General features: G+C 40.1%; 1 protein-coding gene across 1 annotated transcript in view; it reads right to left on the bottom strand.

Moving 5' to 3' along the window:
- Positions 1-21,817, bottom strand: part of LOC105927223 — a 108,196-nt gene that overhangs the window by 59,006 nt on the left and 27,373 nt on the right. The window contains exons 12-16 of the mRNA XM_036134718.1: positions 13,879-14,027; positions 13,508-13,622; positions 12,471-12,780; positions 5,051-5,142; positions 3,006-3,151 (exon numbers count right to left, since the gene is read on the bottom strand). Coding sequence (XP_035990611.1) covers positions 3,006-3,151; positions 5,051-5,142; positions 12,471-12,780; positions 13,508-13,622; positions 13,879-14,027 — 812 coding nt within the window. The remainder of the gene's footprint in view (positions 1-3,005; positions 3,152-5,050; positions 5,143-12,470; positions 12,781-13,507; positions 13,623-13,878; positions 14,028-21,817) is intronic.

The raw sequence follows: 21,817 nt of genomic DNA on the forward strand, positions 1-21,817 counted from the left end.
AAAAATCGCAATGAGCTAAGCCTCGTGCAGCTCAATAGATGGCAGTAATATCCCTCAATCACTGTGGTATGAATCCTCTTTGCACGTAAAGCACATGAATATGCAGACTCGCGTGTGCACAACCCGCGCACTCAGTATCCGATGAGCACATAAACACAAGCAAACACTTTTCGTATGCAGGAAAAAAAAAAAAATATATATATATACATTGGCACAACCAAAAATGAATGGTGATAAAATCATAACAAATAGAGACATGAAGTGAATCCATAAAATAAAATAAAAATCCCTTTTGCCTGGATATCTGTGAGTCTAACAGTAGCAGAGAGGCCAAGAGCAATTCGATCGACACAGGACAGGAGGCTTGATGGCTGGAGTTTCATGCTGCAGTGTCTCCGCCTTGGTTGTAAAATTTAACACTCGCACTGTACCTTCCTAATAGTCTGATTAGGTGAAGGGCAAAGAGGAGCTTTCAGCTCGGAGTCGCTGCAAAGTGAGTGCTCGCAAAGACGAAATCAATAGCAGCAGCACCTTCACAGGGTGTCAGGGGAAATGCTGAAGTTCTTACTCAACACAACTCGTGTGTGTAAATGACAGAAATGTCTCATCTCGCCCAACCGACGACCGCTCAGAGGTAAAAAGCAGCCCTATGAATAATCGTGAAAAACCATTTAATTGTGTCCCTTTGTGTGCAGTCTGCCCCGGCTTCTGTGCTCAAGCACCCCCCCACACCCCCAAGACAGTCCCTGTGTCGTCATTTGTTGGCAGGATACGCTCGTAATCATTTGAATTCCCTGAGTATGCTCAGAAGATGTCAGGGAGTAGTCTCTGATCTTGTTTAATATGTGACCAGCAGCTATAAATTACAAACTCCCAGAAATGAGGAAACAAGGGTTCCCTTAAATCTCCTGGGAGAATTTGCCTTACGTTCCTCTTGCACATACAGACTCTCCCTCTCCTCCCCTTAATTTAGTTGGAGTTCAAATAAAAAAAAACAAATACCTGTGACTTTTGAATTGAAATAGGCTATTTCACTTTTAGGCTGTTTTTGAGACCTCACCTTGTTGCTTCAAATGAAAAAGACCAAAGTTGTTTGAAATTCTCTGGTCTGTTTGTTTTTTGTTCTTTTTATAAATTGATTTTTTTTTTTTTTCAAATTAAAATGAAATGCTTAAAGCCACACTGTGGACAAAAGACATTTTATTTTCAAACCTACTTTGTGTTTATAGTTATGGGAGCAGGGAAACGGTGGAGACATGTAGTTGCATTATGATTAATGTGGAGTTTTAGCAAGGTGCGCTTTATTTGGCTTTATATAGAAAATAAATACAAAACAAACACATTGATCCCTTTGTGTGAAAATTAATTTGAATCTGCGTTAAAATGATACAAATAGTGGTGATTTGATCCAAAGTCTCACAAATTTCCACACACGAAGTGGCCCTAGAGTTGCTTTGTTCCCTGTTTGTTATTCTTGGATTGGTGGTAGATTGGTTGAAAAAAAAAAGTGTAAAAAGTCTTAAAATAATTTCATCTGTTATTAGAGTTGCATCATCTTACAATAAAGAAGTTGCTGTAGTTGTCTACCAGGGAGATTTTGGGACATTTTCACTCCACAGGATTATTTTACATTCATGATACTCTAATCAGGGTTCCAGGGTCATTGAAACAAAAGTGGACCCACAGAATCACAGATTATCTTCCATACTTAGTGGAGTACTTCTCCACGTATTTATGGGACGCCTCAGAATCATACCCACGTGGGATGTTTGGTGTTTGCATCAGAAAAACTCAAAAGCCAGTTTCATACCAAAGTATGCTGTTTCAATTAAAGTCCCAGTAGAGTTTACCAAATGACTTTGAGTCAGTTTTCTCCCTGACTCAGTTTTCTCTTCCATTTTGTACCTATAAACAAATCATACCATAACTATACCAGTGTTAATTCCATTATTGAATTATGGGAATAAATATTCATAGAAATGGTCAAATGCTGAATATTCTTAATTTGATTGTATATCATTTTCTAAACACTTTGGATTACAAACCCTTTTTCATTTAATATGGTTCAGATCCCAGTTTAGATCAGCTGGCTCTCCTTAAATGTGAGATATCAGGACCTCTAATGGTGGATGATATTTATAGGAACCATACAACCGAATATCTCTAAAGTAATATACCAGGGGAATAGAGGATATAGAAAAAAAAAACGTTTAAATCATCGATTGTCACAGTAGGTACAAAACGTCCTGGAAACATCCTGCGGCCCAATGGTCCGTTTGTTTCTGACTTTTTCAGGTACAAAGTTGGGATATGAGCAACATTCTCAACAACTTCAAGATAGAACATCAGTGACTGTAGGAGTAAGTCACGCTTTTCTCTGGCATCCCTTCCCAACAACTGGTTGGCATATAATGACGATCTGATGGAGATCTGGAAACCTCAACACACCCTTCATTGCTGCAGTTCCCTAACGATGAGCTTGAGAAGGTTTTCTTTCACTTCCCTTTCCATCCTGCTCACTGTGCATGACAGCAAGAAAACCGCGGGTCCTTGCCTTGTTTTTTTATTTTTTACTCTTACTGTCCCTCCAGCCTTACAGAAATAACATGTTCTCTTGGCTTTCCTATCATGAAGAGATGTCAAGGTCAATAGGCCGTTATGCCCCCTCGCATTTACGCCTCACAGGAACAGGAAACCCAGGGTTAGTTTGATCTAAGTAGAAGTTTCTACACACTCTGATGCCTCAGTTAATTTAGGTTTGAATCAGTCATTACGGGTGTAAAGATGAGTTGTGATTTTGTTAAAAATATTCATGTCTTAACATGCACTCTTTTGGAGTAAATGTGCTCTAATCAGTGGCAGGATGTGAAACCTCTGTTTGGATTTCAAGACGTTTTATTACCAGCGGCGCAAACGCACGTCAAGGATCGCGTCGTCGTCATCCTGCCTGCTTGATGTGATCTTAATTCGCGCAAGCTTGAGGACGGTTACCTAGTGAGACTTACTGTAAAAAGAAAGTATATCCCTCCATCTCCTCCATGGAGAGGTTCTCCAGTGAAGGCTGCATCTTCTGTTTGTCTGCCTGCAGAGGCGGCACGCTTCTGCCGCTCACGCTGGGGCCGCAGCTATTTGTCTTCTTGATTGGCTTCTTCTGTGAGGAGCAGAAATCGGGGAGAACACATACGGATGTCATTTGTAATCAAAGCAGGAAACAGGCCTTTGAATTTATCTTGGAGGATGCACACGGCGACTGCGACAGTGTGTGTGTGTGTGTGTGTGTGTGAGACATTTCGGGGGGCTTTTCCTATATCTCAACCCGCGCCGCAACTGACGCGAGACAAAAGTGACGGCGAAATCGCATATGGCACACCATCCTTCAAGTCGGGTTCATTCGGGAAGTGTGTGCACAGCGATGCTGCCGTTAAATATGCGATGTCGGAGCAGCTGGCACAGTTTTTTTTCTTCTTCTTCTTTTTTTTTTTTTTTGTTTTCCCTGCACACAAGTCGTTTACTGTCATCATCATAAACACAGTCAAACGAAGTCTGGAAGTGGGATTTAAAATTTTTCACCAAGGTACTTGGGAGTAGATATTATTTGTTAAGCCGCCAACATGTTAACGGCTTGCTTTCCCTGGCCCTGTCAGCCCTGTCTGTGTTGCCCTTGGGTGGGCTTAGTGCCTTTCTGCTTGAAGTTGTGACATACACACCGATGTATGTTAATGAGATCCACAGTTGGAATAAGCAACCTTTCTTTTTTTCACCCAACACCCCTCCCTCACTCAACCTTTCCCTATTTCATCTCCCTTCTGCCCTCCTCCCTTCTGCCTTCACGCTGCATCCTAGGCCCAGGAAGTAGTAAACGGGCAGATTCCCATAAAAGCGCCATCCGTTTTCATAGGGCAATCTTTGCCAAAGCACGCTTGGATTCCAGAGTGATGATCACAATATAAGGTAGAGAAGGAGCGAGACGAGGAGGAAGAGGGAGAAGAAAAAAAAAAAATGCCGGAGATATATAAACCACAATGTTCTCCAGTGTCTCCCCACAATAAATTTAATGCAATACCTTAAGAGTGGATTTAGTATATAGCTGGAGTCCTGCCCCGTGGGCAAAGGGGTTGCCTGGAGAAAATTCATTTTAATTAGGCCTGCACTGCAGGTTGAAGGGCTGAAATCTGATCCCTAGTGCTCCCAGGCTCAGGCAGGTTGGAGATCATTCCACTTAATCATTAGACAACTGGGTTCCACACGGCAACGTTTGACAGAGTTAGCCAGGTTTTAAAGACGCAGCGTGGCGGGGCGCAAAGAAACGGTGGACAGAGGTTGCGGAGAAATAAAAACCTCATATAATAAACTCATTTATTTACCGGGACATTGCTGATTAATGGTCTTCCGAGGAGCCTCTGGTAGATCGGCACAAAGAGGTTAGAAACAATAAAGACTTGTAGGGCACGGCGGAGGGAGCCTGGAGAGGATAATGTGAACGTGGAAGAGAAGAGAAGAGAAGTGAAGAGAGAGAGAGAGGCAGGCTTGATGTTGTTCACAGACTTCTAACTAGCCCAACAAAAACATGGCAACAACAAAAGGCCGCTGCCGAGGCACAATGGCAGAGGAGGACCGAGAGGCTGCAACGCCGGATCAGCACACGCCGCAATTTTCCAATTACCACTTCAAAGTGCGGCAGGTAAAATGCAGGCTTTGATTAATTTACTTTAAGTCTTATGTTGATCACTCAGAGGACGGAAGGGTTTGGAGAAAGGAAAAAAAAAAAAAAAAGAAAAGAAAAAGGAGTAGGCCTGGCTGCCATTGCTGATTTCACAGAATTTGAGCTGCTGTGGCTTGTCAAGCAGATCAAAACTGGCTTTGAAGGCTGAAAAGTACCTGTTAGTGTGAAATGTATTTTGACAAATCTCAGATAATAGGTAGCGGAGGTAAGCGGTAGGGTGGAGAGAAGGGCAAGAAGAGGGAAGAAAATGGTAAAGGAATAAAAGGGGGGGGGGGGGGAATGGCTCATTTTAAAGGGTCAAACGCATCTTCGTCATGACGGCGTTACCTTGCACTGGAAGCCACCGTCTGCTTTCTCCCGACATGGATCAGTCTTCTCCGCAGCACTTCCTGAAAATACTTCTGGGGAGTCATTCTTCCCTTCACCCCAAAACAAGAAATAATTTGTATTAAGTCTCCAAATGGGAAACTAAGATGAAAAAGTTTGTCCAGCAATACACAATTGTTGTAACAAACTCTGTAGATTAGATGTTAACAGTTGCCAGAAACACAATGAAGGAAAACAGAACAAGAAACAAAACATGTTTAAAACACAAAACCTATACCTATATATATATATATATATATATATATATATATATATATATATATAATACTGTACAGAGTTGTAACAAAAGAAAGGATTTGCATATAACTATGATTTTCTAAACCGAGCATCAACTTCTTTTCAATTATACATTCAATTACAGTGGAGAAGAAAATTTAATAAATTAAATATGTAAAATGTTTTGGACAATATAAAAACTACAACAGAATACAAAAATGTATTCTGAATTTTATAAAAATGTAAAATGTATGGACAAACTTTGCAAGTCAGTGTGAAAGCGGTTTAAATATGCTTTAAATATACAATTGGAAATCATGAAAAATCAAAAAGCAAACTAACAGTCACGTACAACCTATATCCTTTCTCCTTCTCTTGGCAAATTTAGATTTGCAATCTTTTTCATCCTCCAGTTTTTTTCCCCCTTTTCTCTATAGCTGTCTCACTTCTTCTCGCTGTAATTTAAACGGTAAGCCACCAGATGTGTGTCTCATGCTTGAAGAGTCGAGGATCTGCATTATTTAGCATATTAACATTCACAGAATTTCAAAAAGGGGTTTCTGCTTTGCCTGGAGGTTGTAATTAAGTAAACCTTAGCTTGATACGTGTAAAAATCCCACTTTGTGAAACTTTTGCCCCCATCATGGAACCAGTCACATCTATATAATACATATGGAAAAGTCGGGGAAGATAATAATTTCTTCTCTTGCCACAGGATTAACTATATCAGTAATATTGACTACAACATAAAATATCTTTCTGACAGCTAAATTGTAGTACTTGCAAATGTAGAGAAAATGACAAATTTCACAGAAATGTCACAGAAATAATTGATGTATTTTATTTCTAAGGCTGTGTTTTGGCTGCTTTGCTTATATTAATATACTCTACTTTAACATCTTCCATTGCATACATTAGCTGTAAACTCAATAATGAGTCATCATAATCATCAATGTTCTAAAGAAATGTACACACATTATTAAAGATCCATTAAAGAAGTAAACGGACCACGCCTTTTAGAAACTAAATTAATGAAATTAGATATTTAGTATCGTAAATTCTTACCACGAAATTTGTGTTAATCTGTGTTTTGTCTCTACGCGTGTGCAGACAACCTGAGAGAGAGAGAGTGTTGCAACCCACCACCACCTTTCCTTTGCATGACTGCATACAACCACACACACACACTCACACACACACACACACACACACACACACACACACACACACACAAAAATCTCTGCCACCATTAGCAACATCAGCAACCGTGTACACTCGTAGACTTGGACCCCCACGGATTTGAACGCCGTCTAAAGCCACGCAAGCGAACACACACACTCATTACACTGGGGCCCCTGCCTGCTAATGGTCAGATGCTGTGGAACCGAAACCAGTGCGGAGGCAGCATCGACTGGTTCGACAGCTAAGGGCTACGTCCGTGAACTCTAAGAGGCTGGAGCTGCCACAACTCCAGCCTCTCCGGGCACCCAAGGCCAACAACAAACTCCTTGTTCTCCCCACCCCCAGTGCTCTGAGCTATGTTAAGACCGGTACACACACACACACACACACACACGTTGCATCGATGCACCCACACACCAAAAGGCAACGACATCAATGTAGACACTTGCATATATGCACAAACACTTTTGAGGGGTAGAAGTATGAGAGCGTGCAGCTTACAAACAAAGTCAGGTCGAGTGAAGAAAAAGCCTGAAGGCTGCACCGCTGTCAAGGCCCCATTACTGTGTTAACGGCGGGATGGAACCAGAGCGAGCGAGGGGCCAGTTGTTGCTCATCTAGGCCCATAATTGGATGATGACTGGCCAAGATTTGCTGCAGAATCAAAGGTTATCAACTTGCAGATCGCGCCCCTGAGTCCATAAGCTCCCGTGCTAAAGTTGCTGTAATGATGTACGGGCTTTGGTGTGGCGTTGAGAAAAGAGCGTATTTGCTTTTAATCTACTGCATTTCAATGTCAGTAACAGACATTAACTTCACACTAAGGTTTGTACCTGGAAAAGTATTTATACCCCTTCAACGTTTTCACATGCTGTCACATTACAACAGCAGACTTCAGTGGGCGCACGCACACTTGAGCGAAGGAAAATGTTTTATCATTTTTAGAAACTTCTTTTTTTTTACCCAATAAAAAGGTCTAAACAACGTGAATTTCTAATCAGACCGTAGAATCACTTTTCCTTCAACACAAATCAACACAAAGTACTGCTAAACTGCAAATCAGAAAGATGATGATACACTGTTTTTTTAAAAAATTTTACAAAAAGGAAAACGGCAAAAAATGTGCTCTGCATTTAAGTCATAATTTGGTGACGTATTGCTGCACTTAAAACTGAAAGAGTTTTAGGGTATGACTCTACCAGCCAGCTTTGCACATCTCGGACTGAATCTTTGCCCATCTCTCTTTGCAAAGTACCTTAAGCTCAGTCAGACAGCATGAAGAGCAACTATGGAAAAAAAGCATCCCTACACCATGATGCTGCCATCACCATGCTTTATCTCATGGACAGTGGAGTGATGTGCAACGCTCATTTTCACATAAATATAAACTTTCAAAGGTTGCTTCTGTCTCATCCTGTCGGAAGATCTTTTTCCAAAAGTTTGCCTTGGTCCTGCACATTACTGCTAAAACTTTATCCCTGACCTATGCGGTGTGTCCCTGGATGACGTTGTTTGCTTAACAATAATATCTAATAGACCTCTGAGGCCCTCGCCGGCCAGCTGTATTTACACTTCATACAGGTGATGTATGCACCAGCTGAAACTAGAATGAACAGATTAGTTAAAAGTTATGAACTTTACTAATTAAGGGACTTCCAATGGCAAACACTGGAGCAAAGGGGAATGCACACAAGACTTAATTTATTTAATTATAAAAACAAAAATGAAACCTTTTCTTCTCGCTGAAACAATCATGTGCCGATTTGTATTAGTGTATTTCATTAAATCCACAGAAAATATATTGCCGTCGGGGCAGTAATATGACAAAACGTGAAAAGGTTTTATGGGGTATCGATAAACTTATTAGGGTATTGCCTTATTTTCTACAAAAGGTCTTTTGGCTTGCTTTGCATATATCAGCAAAAGGTTGAAAATCTGAAAACTTTATAAAAACTTTATAAAGGGCTTCCGGAAATCCTGTTCAAACTTGAGTTTGAATACAGTCTGAGTCAGACTGTATTTACAGAGCGTACACAGAGAACAACTAGAGCAATAATACGACAATGTGGTTTGAAAAGTCCGACAACTGGGAGTAAAGTGTAGAGAGCCTTGAAAGGAAGTGCTCCAAAAAGGACATTAGATGAGGAATCCATGACATCATCTTGAGTGATGAGGTGTTTGGATGCTCAGATAAATTAATGGGGGAAAAAAAGCATGCTCATAATGATCCACTACAAGCATCAGGACACAAGACACTGATCCAATTTGTCATTTGGGTTCAAACAAACCTAGTGTAACTGGATCATTCTGTTAATGTGAAAGGTCACTCAACCCAGCGTGCCTCTAGCTAATCACCAAAATACTAAATACACTTAATTATGCTATGGCAAGTCCTCCGAGGTAAATCAGATTATTATCATGGAACTACTAATTCGTCGGAAACACAAAATGACAAATTCACAGTCTGCAGCGTTTGCGGCAATCCTCCGATGCTCTGCGCACAACATGCCTGACGTATTGTTTTTAGATCGGGATGTGAGGTTTGCTTCTGTTGACACATGACAAGCATAGTGATTCTCTTTTATCATAAAAGGGATTAATTAACTTAAGGCCTCGGGATTGGAAAAACCTAATGTTTGACTGTCAAGCCTTGTGCGCGTTGTAAATGACAAGCGGCCTCGATGCACTCCCGACTCCGAGACAAGCGGGTATTAAGGAAAATCCGGGCATTACACGGACAGGGAAAGTGATCCCACCACAGCACACATCAGCATCAGAAATAGGTAAGCATGAAATAGAAAGGAAACGTCTGAAACCCCCTCTCCCCGATTTGACTGAGAACTGGGGAAGCAGGGGGGGGATAATTCATTTCTCTTTTTTTTCCCTGACTGAATTGGATTTCCATTTTTGGCTAGGTTAAAGTTGTCCATCCAATCGCCTCGCTCGGCCTTGACATATCGTTCCATCTGAACGCCATAATTCACTCCAGAGGTAATGCAACCTGAACTGATCTGTATGCAAATGAGGCCCAAACGTCAGATTGGTTTAGGGAGCGGCACGGATGAGGTGTTGTGCGGGACACCTTTTGATCCATTATTTCGCTCGCCGGATCGGGTTCACTTCTCGAGCAACCTCCTCACCTGGCCCTGAGACACCGAGGGTGCGTGTTTCCGTGCAGGCGAGGGCTTACAGTGAACAGATCTGCAGGACTTCGCCTTATGTAGCCGAACATAAATCCCCACATAGTAAGTTCGTTCCTCGCTCTCTCTCCCTCTCCGTCTCTCTCTTTGGAAAGGCAGTCAGTTCGTTGGGGACACTTCCCTTGTGGGCGTTAGGATCTCTGTGGGGGGTCACAGGTCAGGTAGCAGAGGAAGCGACAAGCTGTGAAATGTAAAAGACCAATTTCTTCCACATGTTTCAGTGCTGGGAGAACACTGCCAAGCTGTCAGCCGGCATCACGTTTAAAATGGGCCAGGGTGCTACCCAGCAGACCTGTCACAACTCATTTGTAATTAAAAAGCCTGTGTGATGTTTAAAGCAGAGCACCCCAGAAACTTTTGAGAACTGTTAAATAAAGATGAGCGGTACGTGCACAAGGAAGGAAGGAAGGAAGGAAAGGAGGAAAGAAAAGAGAGAAAGAAAGAAAGAAAGGAAGAAAGAAAAAAAGAAAAAGAAAGAAAGAAAGAAAAAGAAAGAAAGAAGCAATTTGACAAAACCATAAAAATGACCTTTAGAGGGTATGAAAGACGTTTAAATGATAATTAAATTTACCTAAACATTTTAATCAGAATTTAACACATCATGTTAAAATCTTATTGTCATTTTCTGTGCTCGGTTTCCTACAGAGCTCAGTGAAGCTGGTATAGAGTATCCGTTGTACATCGGTTTTATTATGAAATAAGATAGACTTCTTAGTAAAAGACATGAACCATATGGATTTCATTTGTTCATTTTTTTTATTTTTTGGTGGATGACCAATAAATTGTTTCTATCCTTATGTAATTAATTTAGCAACAGCGCTAAAAGTCAAGTCAAACTTGTTAGCAAGCGAAACTTCCCAACCCTGAAGGAGCTCTTGCCAGTGAACAACACATCTGAGCTATCTTTGTCAGGGAAAAAGCTTTCATGCCACTTTGTTACAATAGAGTTAAAAGATTTGTTATTAAATCAATTAATTGGCGTAATCACCAAGCAATTCAATCCCTATTATTTTGATTCTATTTAACACGGGGAGTATGCACCACAGTAGTAGAATTATCTTTTTTTAAAATGCTACAATTTATCTAACTTATACAAGAGTTGTTTTTTTTAGCTGTTGAATCCAGTAAAATGGAAAAACTTTGCTAAGGTATGTGGTTGAGAAAGATGTTTGTTCAAACGAGGGTTATGTTCAGCATTAGCTAGCAGGGCTAAAGCGCAAATGTCAAACTTGCTAGTGAGGTAGGTTTCCTAACCCTGAGGCAGACAACGCTGAAGAACAGCACGTCTTAGCTGTGGTTGTTAGGGAGAAAAAGCAGATGCCCTCCTATTGGAATAGATTTAAGAAGTTTGTCTCTGGATTTTACTAGTCTGGCAACAGCACAAATGCTAAAGTCAAAGCTACTTGAAAGCTGTGTTTCTTAACTCTAAGGTCATTGGCAATGTATGACACATTTAGCTGTGTTTTACAATGGAAAGCTTTAAAGGCCAGATTTAAAAAAAAAAAGTTTACAGTGGTTATTATTATATTAATCACAAACATGTGTTTTTGTTGTACCTGAGACGATAATACAGACGAAGAAAATGTCCAACATTGATTATAATTTGACTGACTTATTTGTATTTTAAGTGTTAAAGCCATTTATTTTATATTCAGAAACATTTACCAAGATCTACTAAAATAAAGTGTACTCAAAGTGTTAAACCAAGTTATAGTTTTAATTATGCAGCCCATGCCTTTGTAACCACTCGGCTGGATCACTGTAATGCACTCTATAAAGGAGTCAGAGATTCCTGCATCTCTCAGCCTCAGAGAGTACAGAGCACTGCTGCACTTCTTTTACCAGGCACACCAGAGTTTGACTGTATCTCCCCAATTCTAGCCTCTCTGCACTGGTTGCCTGTATATTTTAGGATTAATTTAAAAACCCTTTTATTTGCTTTGAAGGCTGTAAGAGGCCTTGCCCCGCCCTATCCACTCGAGCTGCTAACATCCCTACACAACCTCCCGTTCCCTCAGGTCAGCTGATCAGCCTGATCTGACTGTGCCAAAGACACACTTGTGGAATAAACTTCCCTTGGTCATCAGACAGGTCTCTTCACTTTCTGATTTTAAATCCCGTCTTGACATCTATCGCTTCTCCTTGGCCTTTGACACCATCTGAGATGCTGACTTTTAAAATTGTTCAATTTGTTTTACTACTAATTTTATGAATACAAATCTTTCCATGTTACTTTATTTTGGAGAATCTATGATTGATCAATCATTTTAGTATATGGTTGTTTTATTAATTAGGTCTTATTGATTTAATTACTGGGTTAATGCTATCAAATGACTGCTGTTCATTTAACTCTGTGTACAGCACTTTGGTCCTGTGGGTGTTTGTCAGTTCTGGTGGCCACCAGAACTGACAAAGACTCCTGGATAGGTGTCCAAACCTTTTCAGAAAGAACTGAGCGAAGGTCCGGTCGCCTCCGATTTCAGCCTGTTTGCTTTTGCAACGACCCGTATAACTGAGAATTTACACAAGCTTATCCGATGAGTTCTGTCACACCAGCTAACAAAGAAGACGCCATTTGTTTACGCAAGCTCAGCCTCCCTGGCTTTATTTAACTTTGCCCTTAAGCACGTTTACCTCAGTAGAGAGTTGATGTAAGTGAGAACTGCCTTTCGTCTTGTCCCCCAGCTCAAGACATTAGAGTGACATTTTCTCCCCTCCTGTGGCACAGTTGGGGGGGGGGTTGTTAGCTTCGGACTCCTTACCTGGCAGAGATGAAGAAGAGCAAGCAGAATGAGCTGATCGATGGAGAGGAGAACCCTGGTGAGAGTGCGCCATGGAGGACTCTCCTGCTCTGCAGCTGGAGCCCGCATACAGGTGCTGCTGGGACTGAAGAAGAAGGGGTCGAGGGCATAGGCGCGAATGGGATGCGGGCTGGGGTTGGAGGGGCAGCTGTGCAAGGGTCAGATCATGATGATCCTCAGGTTTGGGTAAGATTTTAGGGTGAGAGAGGGACATTGATGGTGCGACAAAGGGCCCTGTCCCTTCAGATGTTCCAGGTTGAAGTTTCTTTACCTAAAACACACACATAAACAAATAACAAAATGATAAGACTAAGAAATCTAGGTATAAGTTCCACGAATATGAATATAACATTTTACAACTCCTTATGATCACTTTTCTCTACTTTATAATCATTGTATGCCATTTTGCTAGTGCTGTTGACAGTGTGTCATGTAACCATTATGTTAACTCTCTAAGTATACATACAGATTTTTTTTTTTTAGTTATTTCTCTACATTAGGAAAGACAAGCAAAAATATCCTCCAGGAATCAAAGCAACAGTAGACCACAGTAACGATAGAGTAATACAAACAGCATGTCGCAGTCAAAGGGGATAAAAAAGCAAACACAGAAGAGAGAGCGCATTGTTCTGCTTTTTTTTTTAATTTGATTAAGATGTTTACTAATCTAATCAATGCATCAGCTCAGATGCATCCGGAATTATTGGGTAAAGATGTGGATTTCGTTTTCTCTCTCTGGGGACAATTTCCAATTTCTCCGTAAATGCTTTTTCTCATAGAAAACAACCAAACGTCCAACGCCCGCTGGACTTTCCATAACAACCTAAATAATGAAACAGGGACTGTGTTCTTAAACTTCATGCACATGCTTTCCCATCGCTCTAAACGTTTAACGTGCAGTTGCATAGTAACACAACTTCGGTTGAGTCACATGTATGCATGTTTTTAAACATGCATACATGTGACTACATGTGAGGGGGGGGGGTCTGAGTACTCGCCTGAAAATACAGGTTGCACAGCCAGTGGTCTAGATCGGAGGAGATGATAGCCTCAATTTTTTTAAACTGGTCCAGTCGTGGGTTGGGCTCCCCCCTGATCAGCGGTGTTTTGAATCTAAGAGGATAACACATCATTGTTGGCAACCAAACACCTGATGGTTCAAGTAGATGCAATCAAATGATGAAATAAATAAAGCTGCAGATGCTTTCGGGGATTATTTTTTTCTTTCTTTCTTTTAGAAAATATTAACTTGCTCTTCTCAGGTTTGCCTGATGCACGGTCTTCCTCTAGGCCTAACTTAACTAATTCCATATAAAATATTAGCTTAAAGGTACTTGCAGTGAAAATATCAGATTATATATTCACTCACCTGCCCTGGACCAGACTTAGGCTCAGGCCACATACAGGAAATACTCCCCAGGCCAGCACAGAGCTGAAATGGCCACCATGTCCAGGTAGGCTGATCAACTGGAATACCAAGACGATGTTGGGGCTGATGTCAGAGGCAGCAGGCAAGCTCTACAGAAAGATGATAACCCACAGATATGCTCTGTGTTAGGGCTGGACGATAATTCAATAACTATATATATATATATCGATCGATAGACTTATATCGATGTTAGAAAAAAAGGTCAATAGAAAGTTCAATAGAAGAACAGTTTTCCTTCCTTTTTGCATTCTAGCCTCTCATGTAATGACTGTAATATTAACCTACATCCTCCCAACCAATCACAAACGCAGACCCAGGAACCAAGCTCCGCCCCCTTCAAAGAGTTCAGAGAGCATGCGTTCTTTTTTTCTTTTTTAAAAACTTGCAGTTTTGGTAAAAACTTGTTTAAATAAAGGGTTGAGCTTGAATTCAGTGTTTGCGTGTTCTGTATCTAAAAACAGGTAATTTAATAACGGCATAAAACGGCCAGGGCAGCACTTAAAATATATGTTTTGAATTTGTTGATAATTATCGATATGCTTTTTTTTCTATATCGTCCAGCCCTACTCTGAGTTCAACTTTGTCACATTACAACCACAGACTTCAACGTGTCGTCTTACAATTCATGATAACGATAAACACGATATGGTGCATAATGGCAATTTGAAAACAAAAAAATCCTTTTCAATGGTTTTTAACCAATTAAAAACAAAAAATTGTGGCACACATTTGGATTCAGCCCTTTGCCTGGAGCCCCAGAGTAAAATCCAGTTCAACCAACTGTCGTCCCCTAACTGGTGAATAGTCTGTGCTTTTGTATAATTCAAAACTCTTAAAAAAAAACATTGTCGCTGGTGGTCATGAATAGACAAAGTGTGAAAAAAGTTGAATGGGTATGAACATTTTTTGCTACACAGTGAGTTCAGACTGATGGGCTTACACGCCTTTCTGTATGGCGCTAAAAGCATAGACTATCTGCAGAAAGTAATCTCGGCAAATAACACAAAAAGTATGACAGACATAGACGAGGAGGAACTTTCTAAAGGCCTCTTTCTGACTGGAGTTTTTGCCTATCTATTTTTACCAAGTTGCCAAAGAGCTTATGCTGCACAGACACAGGCTCTGTGGGAAAGGGAGCTTCAGATTGCCACTGTAGTATAAACTGACAGCTACTGAATTAGAGATCCAGTAAGGCCACCATAAATCAAATTGATAATATTACGGGTGTCTTGCGTGGAGCAAAAAGTGTTGGTGGTTGGCAGTCAATGGCAAACACATGCATGCTTATTTACCCACAGAACGGTAGGGGTTTGCTTAAAAAATGAACTGACGGTGAAGTGTGCCCGACTTCATCCATCACTGAGTGGAAAATATTTTATCCCTTTATTAGTTGTAATGGAAAATGCAGGGGACTTGTTTTAACACATAAATCATGTGTATCATGTACCAGATCTGGGACACACCGGTGAAATGATGGGTAGTGGTGTGTGACTCAAGACATAAATTTATGGAACAATATCACGGATTACAGATATTGAGGATAGAGAGGATAGTTATATAATTCATTTATTGTGGGAAATATGACCTCCACCAGAAGTGTTTTGTTGGTGTGTGTGTGTGTGTGTGTGTGTGTGTGTGTTTAAAGTGTCTGCTTTAAGACATGAACAGTTATTTGCATACGTGTGTAGGATATGCTGCGTTTCTGTAAGATTTGTGTGAGTGTGCTACACACAGAGACGTGCAAAAAGCATTTAAACACCAACCATCAAGACGTTTGTTAAGGTTCACAGCATAATTGAGGATGAAGGAAAAATAACGTGGCTCCTAAATAATTTCTACATTTTGCTGTAATCACACTTACAAGCGTCCAGGATACCAGCTCAGATGAGTCTATGTATGTGAACGGCAATTTACAGAAGTCCGACAGCATTTTTTCAAACCTTGCCATAGATGATCAAGGTCGGGAGTTTGACTAGGCAATTTGAACGCATCAAATTGCTTTGAAGCAAGCATCCCATTAAATGTTTGTCTGAATGTTTAGTATTGTTGTCCTGGTGGAAGCTGAACCTTTGCCTCAGACCTGTACTAATCTCTATCCATTTTCCCATGAAATCTTCTGAGTAATGATCTTCTTCTCTACCCTATTTTTACTAATGATTTACCATATATTTTACATAAGGCTAACATTGTCATGTACGCTGACGATTCAACTATATATACACCAGCAAGTACCCAAATGGAATTAGAGACTGTTTTAAATACAGCATTACAATCTGTAGTAGATTGGGTCAAATCAAATAAACTGGCATTAAATACTGTAAAAACTAACTGCATGATTTTAGGTCCAAATTATAATATTAATCAGAATCCTGTAATTAATATTAAGATTAACAATGTAGTTATTGAACAGGTGCATGAGACCAGACTGCTAATAATATATTGCATGCCCGCATGAGGGTACATATATACGTTAATATGTGTATATGTTGTATATGTATTTGTATATGTGTTTGTGTATTTTCTTTTTCTTTCAATTATTTGTTGTGTTCTTTGTTTTGTTTTTAATGTATATATTTTTTCAGGACCCCAGGAAGAAGAGCTGCAGCATAGCTGTAGCTAATGGGGATCCTTTCAATAAAACTAAAACTAAAACAACTAAATCTCTTGTTTTGTTTTTTCTAGATGACTGATTACACAATTCCTCATGAGATGTTCAAAGCTTGGGATATTGTTGTTTATGATAGCCCTACTTCCCACTTCTCCACACCTGTAACCCTGAGCTGTCCGGTGTGTTCTTCTGTCTTTGTGATGTCGTTTTTTTTTTTTCACTAACATGGAAACACGGTAATAAAAAACAACCATTGCACAAGCCAGTACTTCATTCCCTGTATAAAGCATAACTCTTAACGTTCAACAAAAACAAATCCAAATGAATGGATCTCGAAAGGACCACTTCGTTTAGTTTGTTTTCTGCTTGTTTATTCCAAAACCAAAACCACATACAATCACACACACATCCTTCTGATTTTCCCTTAAAATGAAATTCTGACAGTTTGTCAACTCCGCCGAGGCGTTCCCACTCACCTGCAAATGCTCCACACACCACCGTTTCTGCCTTAATCCGGCCCAGACAGACAAAACAAGTGGTGAATGAAAAAAAAAAAAGTGGGGGAGAGAGAAGGAAAGATAGAGAGGGAGGAAAGGAAAATAAGCTCCTGGCCTCCCTCTACCATCACTAATTCCTCATTTCCTCTTAGAAGGGACTGCGTGTACTTCGGAAATCTCACGCCATAGTGTGGGCAAGTGGAAGGAAGGGAAAAAAATACAGTTAAGCTAGTGGTCTCATACAAATCTGATCAGCATTTCCAATGCTGTCAATGTGAATAACAACAGCTGGTTTGTCTATAAAGCACAGCTCACAGTTTAGGGAGGAGAGGAGAGGAAGAAGAGTGACACAAGGCATTTACTATGCCATACTTAAACCATTTTTTTGTTGGTATGTTTGTTTGTTTGTTTGTTTTTTTTACCTCTGAATCAGATCCCAGGTCTGCATTCAGTTCATGCCAGCTTTTACCCCATGCTTTATGTTTGATGGAAGCTGGAGACAATATTATCAGGGAGCTTGAGCTTAGTGAATACGCCCACAAGCGCATTGACAGTGTCCACATGTGCTGAATGCGCCACATAGGCCTTCTGCAGATGCCATCAGAAAACATAGCATATATATACACCACTATATGGGATCAGGAGGGACACTGAATTTAGAGGCATCTGTTTTTTTGAGGGTTTCTTTTTTTTGCATGTGAATCTTTTGTCCTGCACACATATAATCAATGAATAAACAGCACTGAAAGCATTCTAATCCACTGGTCAATATCAACCATCCAGGATAAGTCTGTGGGTTTCTTAAGATTAGTGCTGTTTATATACAGATGATGGCTTCTTTTTAAGAGGTTTAAGGGAGTGGTTGCGAAATGTGCTCAGATTTGATCTAATATAATCTGCTGTGTTCCTTATTTAAATGAACCAAAATGGGAAAACACATTGATTCTCCTGCCATAAAAAGGAAAAAAAAAAAAGATGTTGAGATTTTCCAACACATCAAATACCATGTAAAGGTATTTATATTACTTTAACTTTTTGACATTTTGTCACAATAGAGTCACAGGAAAAGACCAAAACAAAGCAGTACACAACTGTAAAGAAATATTACAGAATGCAGAGCTTTGCTTTTTCCCCCCAAAAAATATACAAAAAGTGATGTATGGGTTTGCATTCAGCCTTCTTCACTCTGAAAACCCAAAATAAGATTCCAGTTAAACCAACTGCCTCCAGAAATCATCTGATAAGTAGATAAAATCCACCCAAATCTGAATTTAATCCAGCTGTTTTGTGAAGTCCTCAAAGGTTTGTAAGAAAACTTTAGTAAGTAAACAGCATCATGAAGACCATGGAACATGGCAGATATATGGTAAATCTGGAGAAGAGCCTGATGGATCCTCAACTCAGATGGCTACACCAGTTGAAAGGACTATCGGTTGTTCACTTGTCAAATCTGGCATGACAATATGAAAGGTGTTGTTGACAGACAGCTTTCATAGGACATGTTTGCAGTTTTCCTCAAGCAATGGAAGGGACACAAACAGTTGAAAAAAGGGTTTTATGTTCAGATGAGACTATTTATTATTAATTATATTTTTTATCTGCAAGCAAATCACTTTGTTTGACAGTACACAGCCTTCTTAGCACACCATATGTACATACGTAAAGAATACTTGATACGTCTTCTGGAAAGAAAGTTGATAAGAAGACTTGGTGGTGGAGCGAAGAAGTACAGGAGGAGTGATTGGAAAAAGAGATCAACAAAGAAGAATTAGGGCGCTAGGACACTGAGGACTGAAGAGAATCACCAGCAGTAAAGAGAAATGCAGTGAAAAGGTCGGTAGCTAAGGCCAAACTAAGGGCCTGCAGTGACTGATAGGTTCGACAGTAAACAGGGTTGACAATGCAGGTTGGCAACGCAGAGAGACAGAGATGGTAAGGATGCTCAGCAGGTTAAGGAGATTAAGAATTTAGTTGAAAATGTACTGACGGGCATAACATGTCTGACTGGAAGATGGAAGGAGTACTTTGAAGAGTTGATGAAAGAGGAAAATGAGATTGAAAAAGGAGCAGAAGAAGTGACCATTGTGGATCAGGAAGTAGTAACAATTAGCAAGGATGAAGTAAGGTAGGCGTTGAAAAGGATGAAGAATGGAAAGGCAGTTGGTCCCTTTTTTAGTCTAATATATACCTGTAGAGGTATGGAAGCATGAGAGACAGCAGTAGAGTTTTTGACTAGGCTGTTCAATGAGATTTTAGAGAGTAAGAAGTTGATTGGGGAATGGAGGAGAAGACGGTACCAATTTTCAAGAACAAGTGAGATGTCCAGAGTTGTGGCAATGAACAAGGGATAAGGTTGCGGGGCCATACTAGGCAATAATGGGATATAGTAGTGTAAGCTATACTGAGGTCAGAAGTGAGCATTTGTGAGAAGCGGTATGGTTTCATGTCATGTCAGTATGGTTTTGCTTTGAGGAAGTTGATGGAGAATTACAGACATGGTCTGAGGTAGCTGCCTCATGTTTTTGTGGATCTAGAGACAGCATATGACATGGTGCCAAGAGGTAAGCTGTGGTATTGTATGGGGAAGTCTGGAGTAGCTGAGAAGTATGTTAGAGTGGTAAAGGACATGTATGATAGCTGTAAGACAGTAGTGAAGTTTGCTGTTGATGTGACAAAGGAGTTCAAGGTTGGATGTGGGACTGCATCAAGGATCGGCTCTGAGAACTGTTTGCTTTGGTGGTGGACAGTTTACAGTTGAGATTAGACAGGAATTTCCATGGACTGGATGATGTTTGCAGATGACATTGTGATCTGTGAGTAAAACGGGGAACAGCGGGTGGGAGTCTACCGAGATGAAGATTTGCCCTGGAAAGGATAGCAATGAAGGTTAGTTGCAGCAAGACAGGATACGAGGATGTGAATGGGAAGGAACCAAGTGGAGCCACAAGGTTGCAGGGAGCAGAGATAAAGAATGTGGAGGATTTTAAGTACTATAGGTCAACAGTCTAGAGCAACAGTTAGTGGGAAAATTGTTAAAGAAAAGTGTCCAAACAGGTTGGAACAGATGGAAAAATGTGTCAGGTGTGTTGTGTGATAAAAGAGTATCAACAAGAATGAAAGGTACAGCGTACAAGACGGTGGTTAGACCAGTGATGTTGTATGGTTTAAAGACATTGTGGCATTGAGGAAGGGACAGGAGGCAGAGCTGGAGATGAAGACGTTGAGGTTAGAAATTAGATACAGGTCTGTAATTTATGAAGTCATCTTGATCAACATAACTTTAAGATAAGTAAAGGTTTATTAACAGCTCTTAAAAGCCTGTGGTACATATCCGTTTACTAAGGGTAGATTAATTATACCTAAAATGAGGGCAGTGATCAAAAGGAATACTTCCTTGAATAATTTGATTGGCATTGGGTATAACCTACAAGTTGAAGGTTTAGATGAAGCTAATATTTTAGATAACTCGGAAACCTCAACAGGGTCTAAAACAGTCCAAACACAGTTGAGGTTCTAGAACTTCCAGTGCTGCCTCACTTACTGAAGATGAAGAGATCATGTTTGAGAGGATATATGAAAACGGGTAACTTGCTGTGGCAAACTCTGAAAGGGAAAAGCATGAAAAAAGATGAAACAAGTGAAAGTGAAACAATCATTACCACAATCATGTCATGGTAATGTTTTTCTTCAGAAGAAACAGGGAAAACCTGAGACTAGAGTGAAGGTTCAACATCTAGGGAAATAATCTTGAACATAAATCTTGAGTCAGAATCAAACAGCTTGGATCTTTGTGTGTTAGAATGGCCTAGTCAAAGTTCAGCCTTAATTGTAAGTCTGTGACAAGATTTATAAGTTGTTTTTTGAACATTTTATACATAATAAACATTTCAACTTACAAAGGCATATACAAAATATTTTAAGTCGTGAATGAAAGTAGGAAAGTCTAAGACATTCAAATAACTGTTTTAAAGCTTGCCTATTAGAAAATGAAATATTTGGTTCGGTTTAGAGCATGTAGCAGATTTAGGAAGGACAAAAAAGTAAATTTCAGTCACCATGAAGAGGCTCTGGTTAATGTGCAGGTCATTGTCATAGAAGCGGCCTCGGTGCTCCATTGGCTCAGTAGATGCTGTCCAAGTTTGCTGATTCGAACTGTCCAAGGGCAGAGGAGGGCCCCCTAGATGGCTGTGAAGGGCCACACTGACAGAATAGAGACCCCTCGGAAGCTTGTCTCTTGTAGCTCTGAGGCAACATACGCACACCTCTATAGGTTGGGGAAGGGCTTTCTGATCCCCCTATGGAAAATATATTGTAGAATGCAAGTATTACATTTAAATTGAACGTTTTATTAACATTATTCTTTCATTTCAATAAAGGCGACCGGTTTTGTGCTCTTTCCCAATATTTCATTAGACAGACAATTTTTTTTCTACAGGTAATAACATCAATAAAACAAAAGAAAGGCTAAGGCATTAATATCCAACCAACATATTACAACCATAGTTAAAGCATTTATTGGCCTGGTTAAAAAAAAAAAAATTAATTGTCATTTTGTAATTTGAAATGAACTGTCTTTAAAGATAAACAGACAGAGAGTTTCTTCAAAAACGCCAAAATAATCACACAACTAGAAGCCGGTAATACAGTACACTTAAAATACAGATAGTGATCTTCTAAAGCTCAAATAAACAGGGCAACGCTTCATTTAGGAAAACCTGCATCTTTAGTTAGCCTAACCAGGGCTCAGCATTAAACCCCAGAACATCTGTTGAGA

This window comes from Fundulus heteroclitus, unplaced genomic scaffold, assembly GCF_011125445.2.
Source record: "Fundulus heteroclitus isolate FHET01 unplaced genomic scaffold, MU-UCD_Fhet_4.1 scaffold_9.2, whole genome shotgun sequence".
NCBI classification, from domain to species: Eukaryota; Metazoa; Chordata; class Actinopteri; order Cyprinodontiformes; family Fundulidae; genus Fundulus; species Fundulus heteroclitus.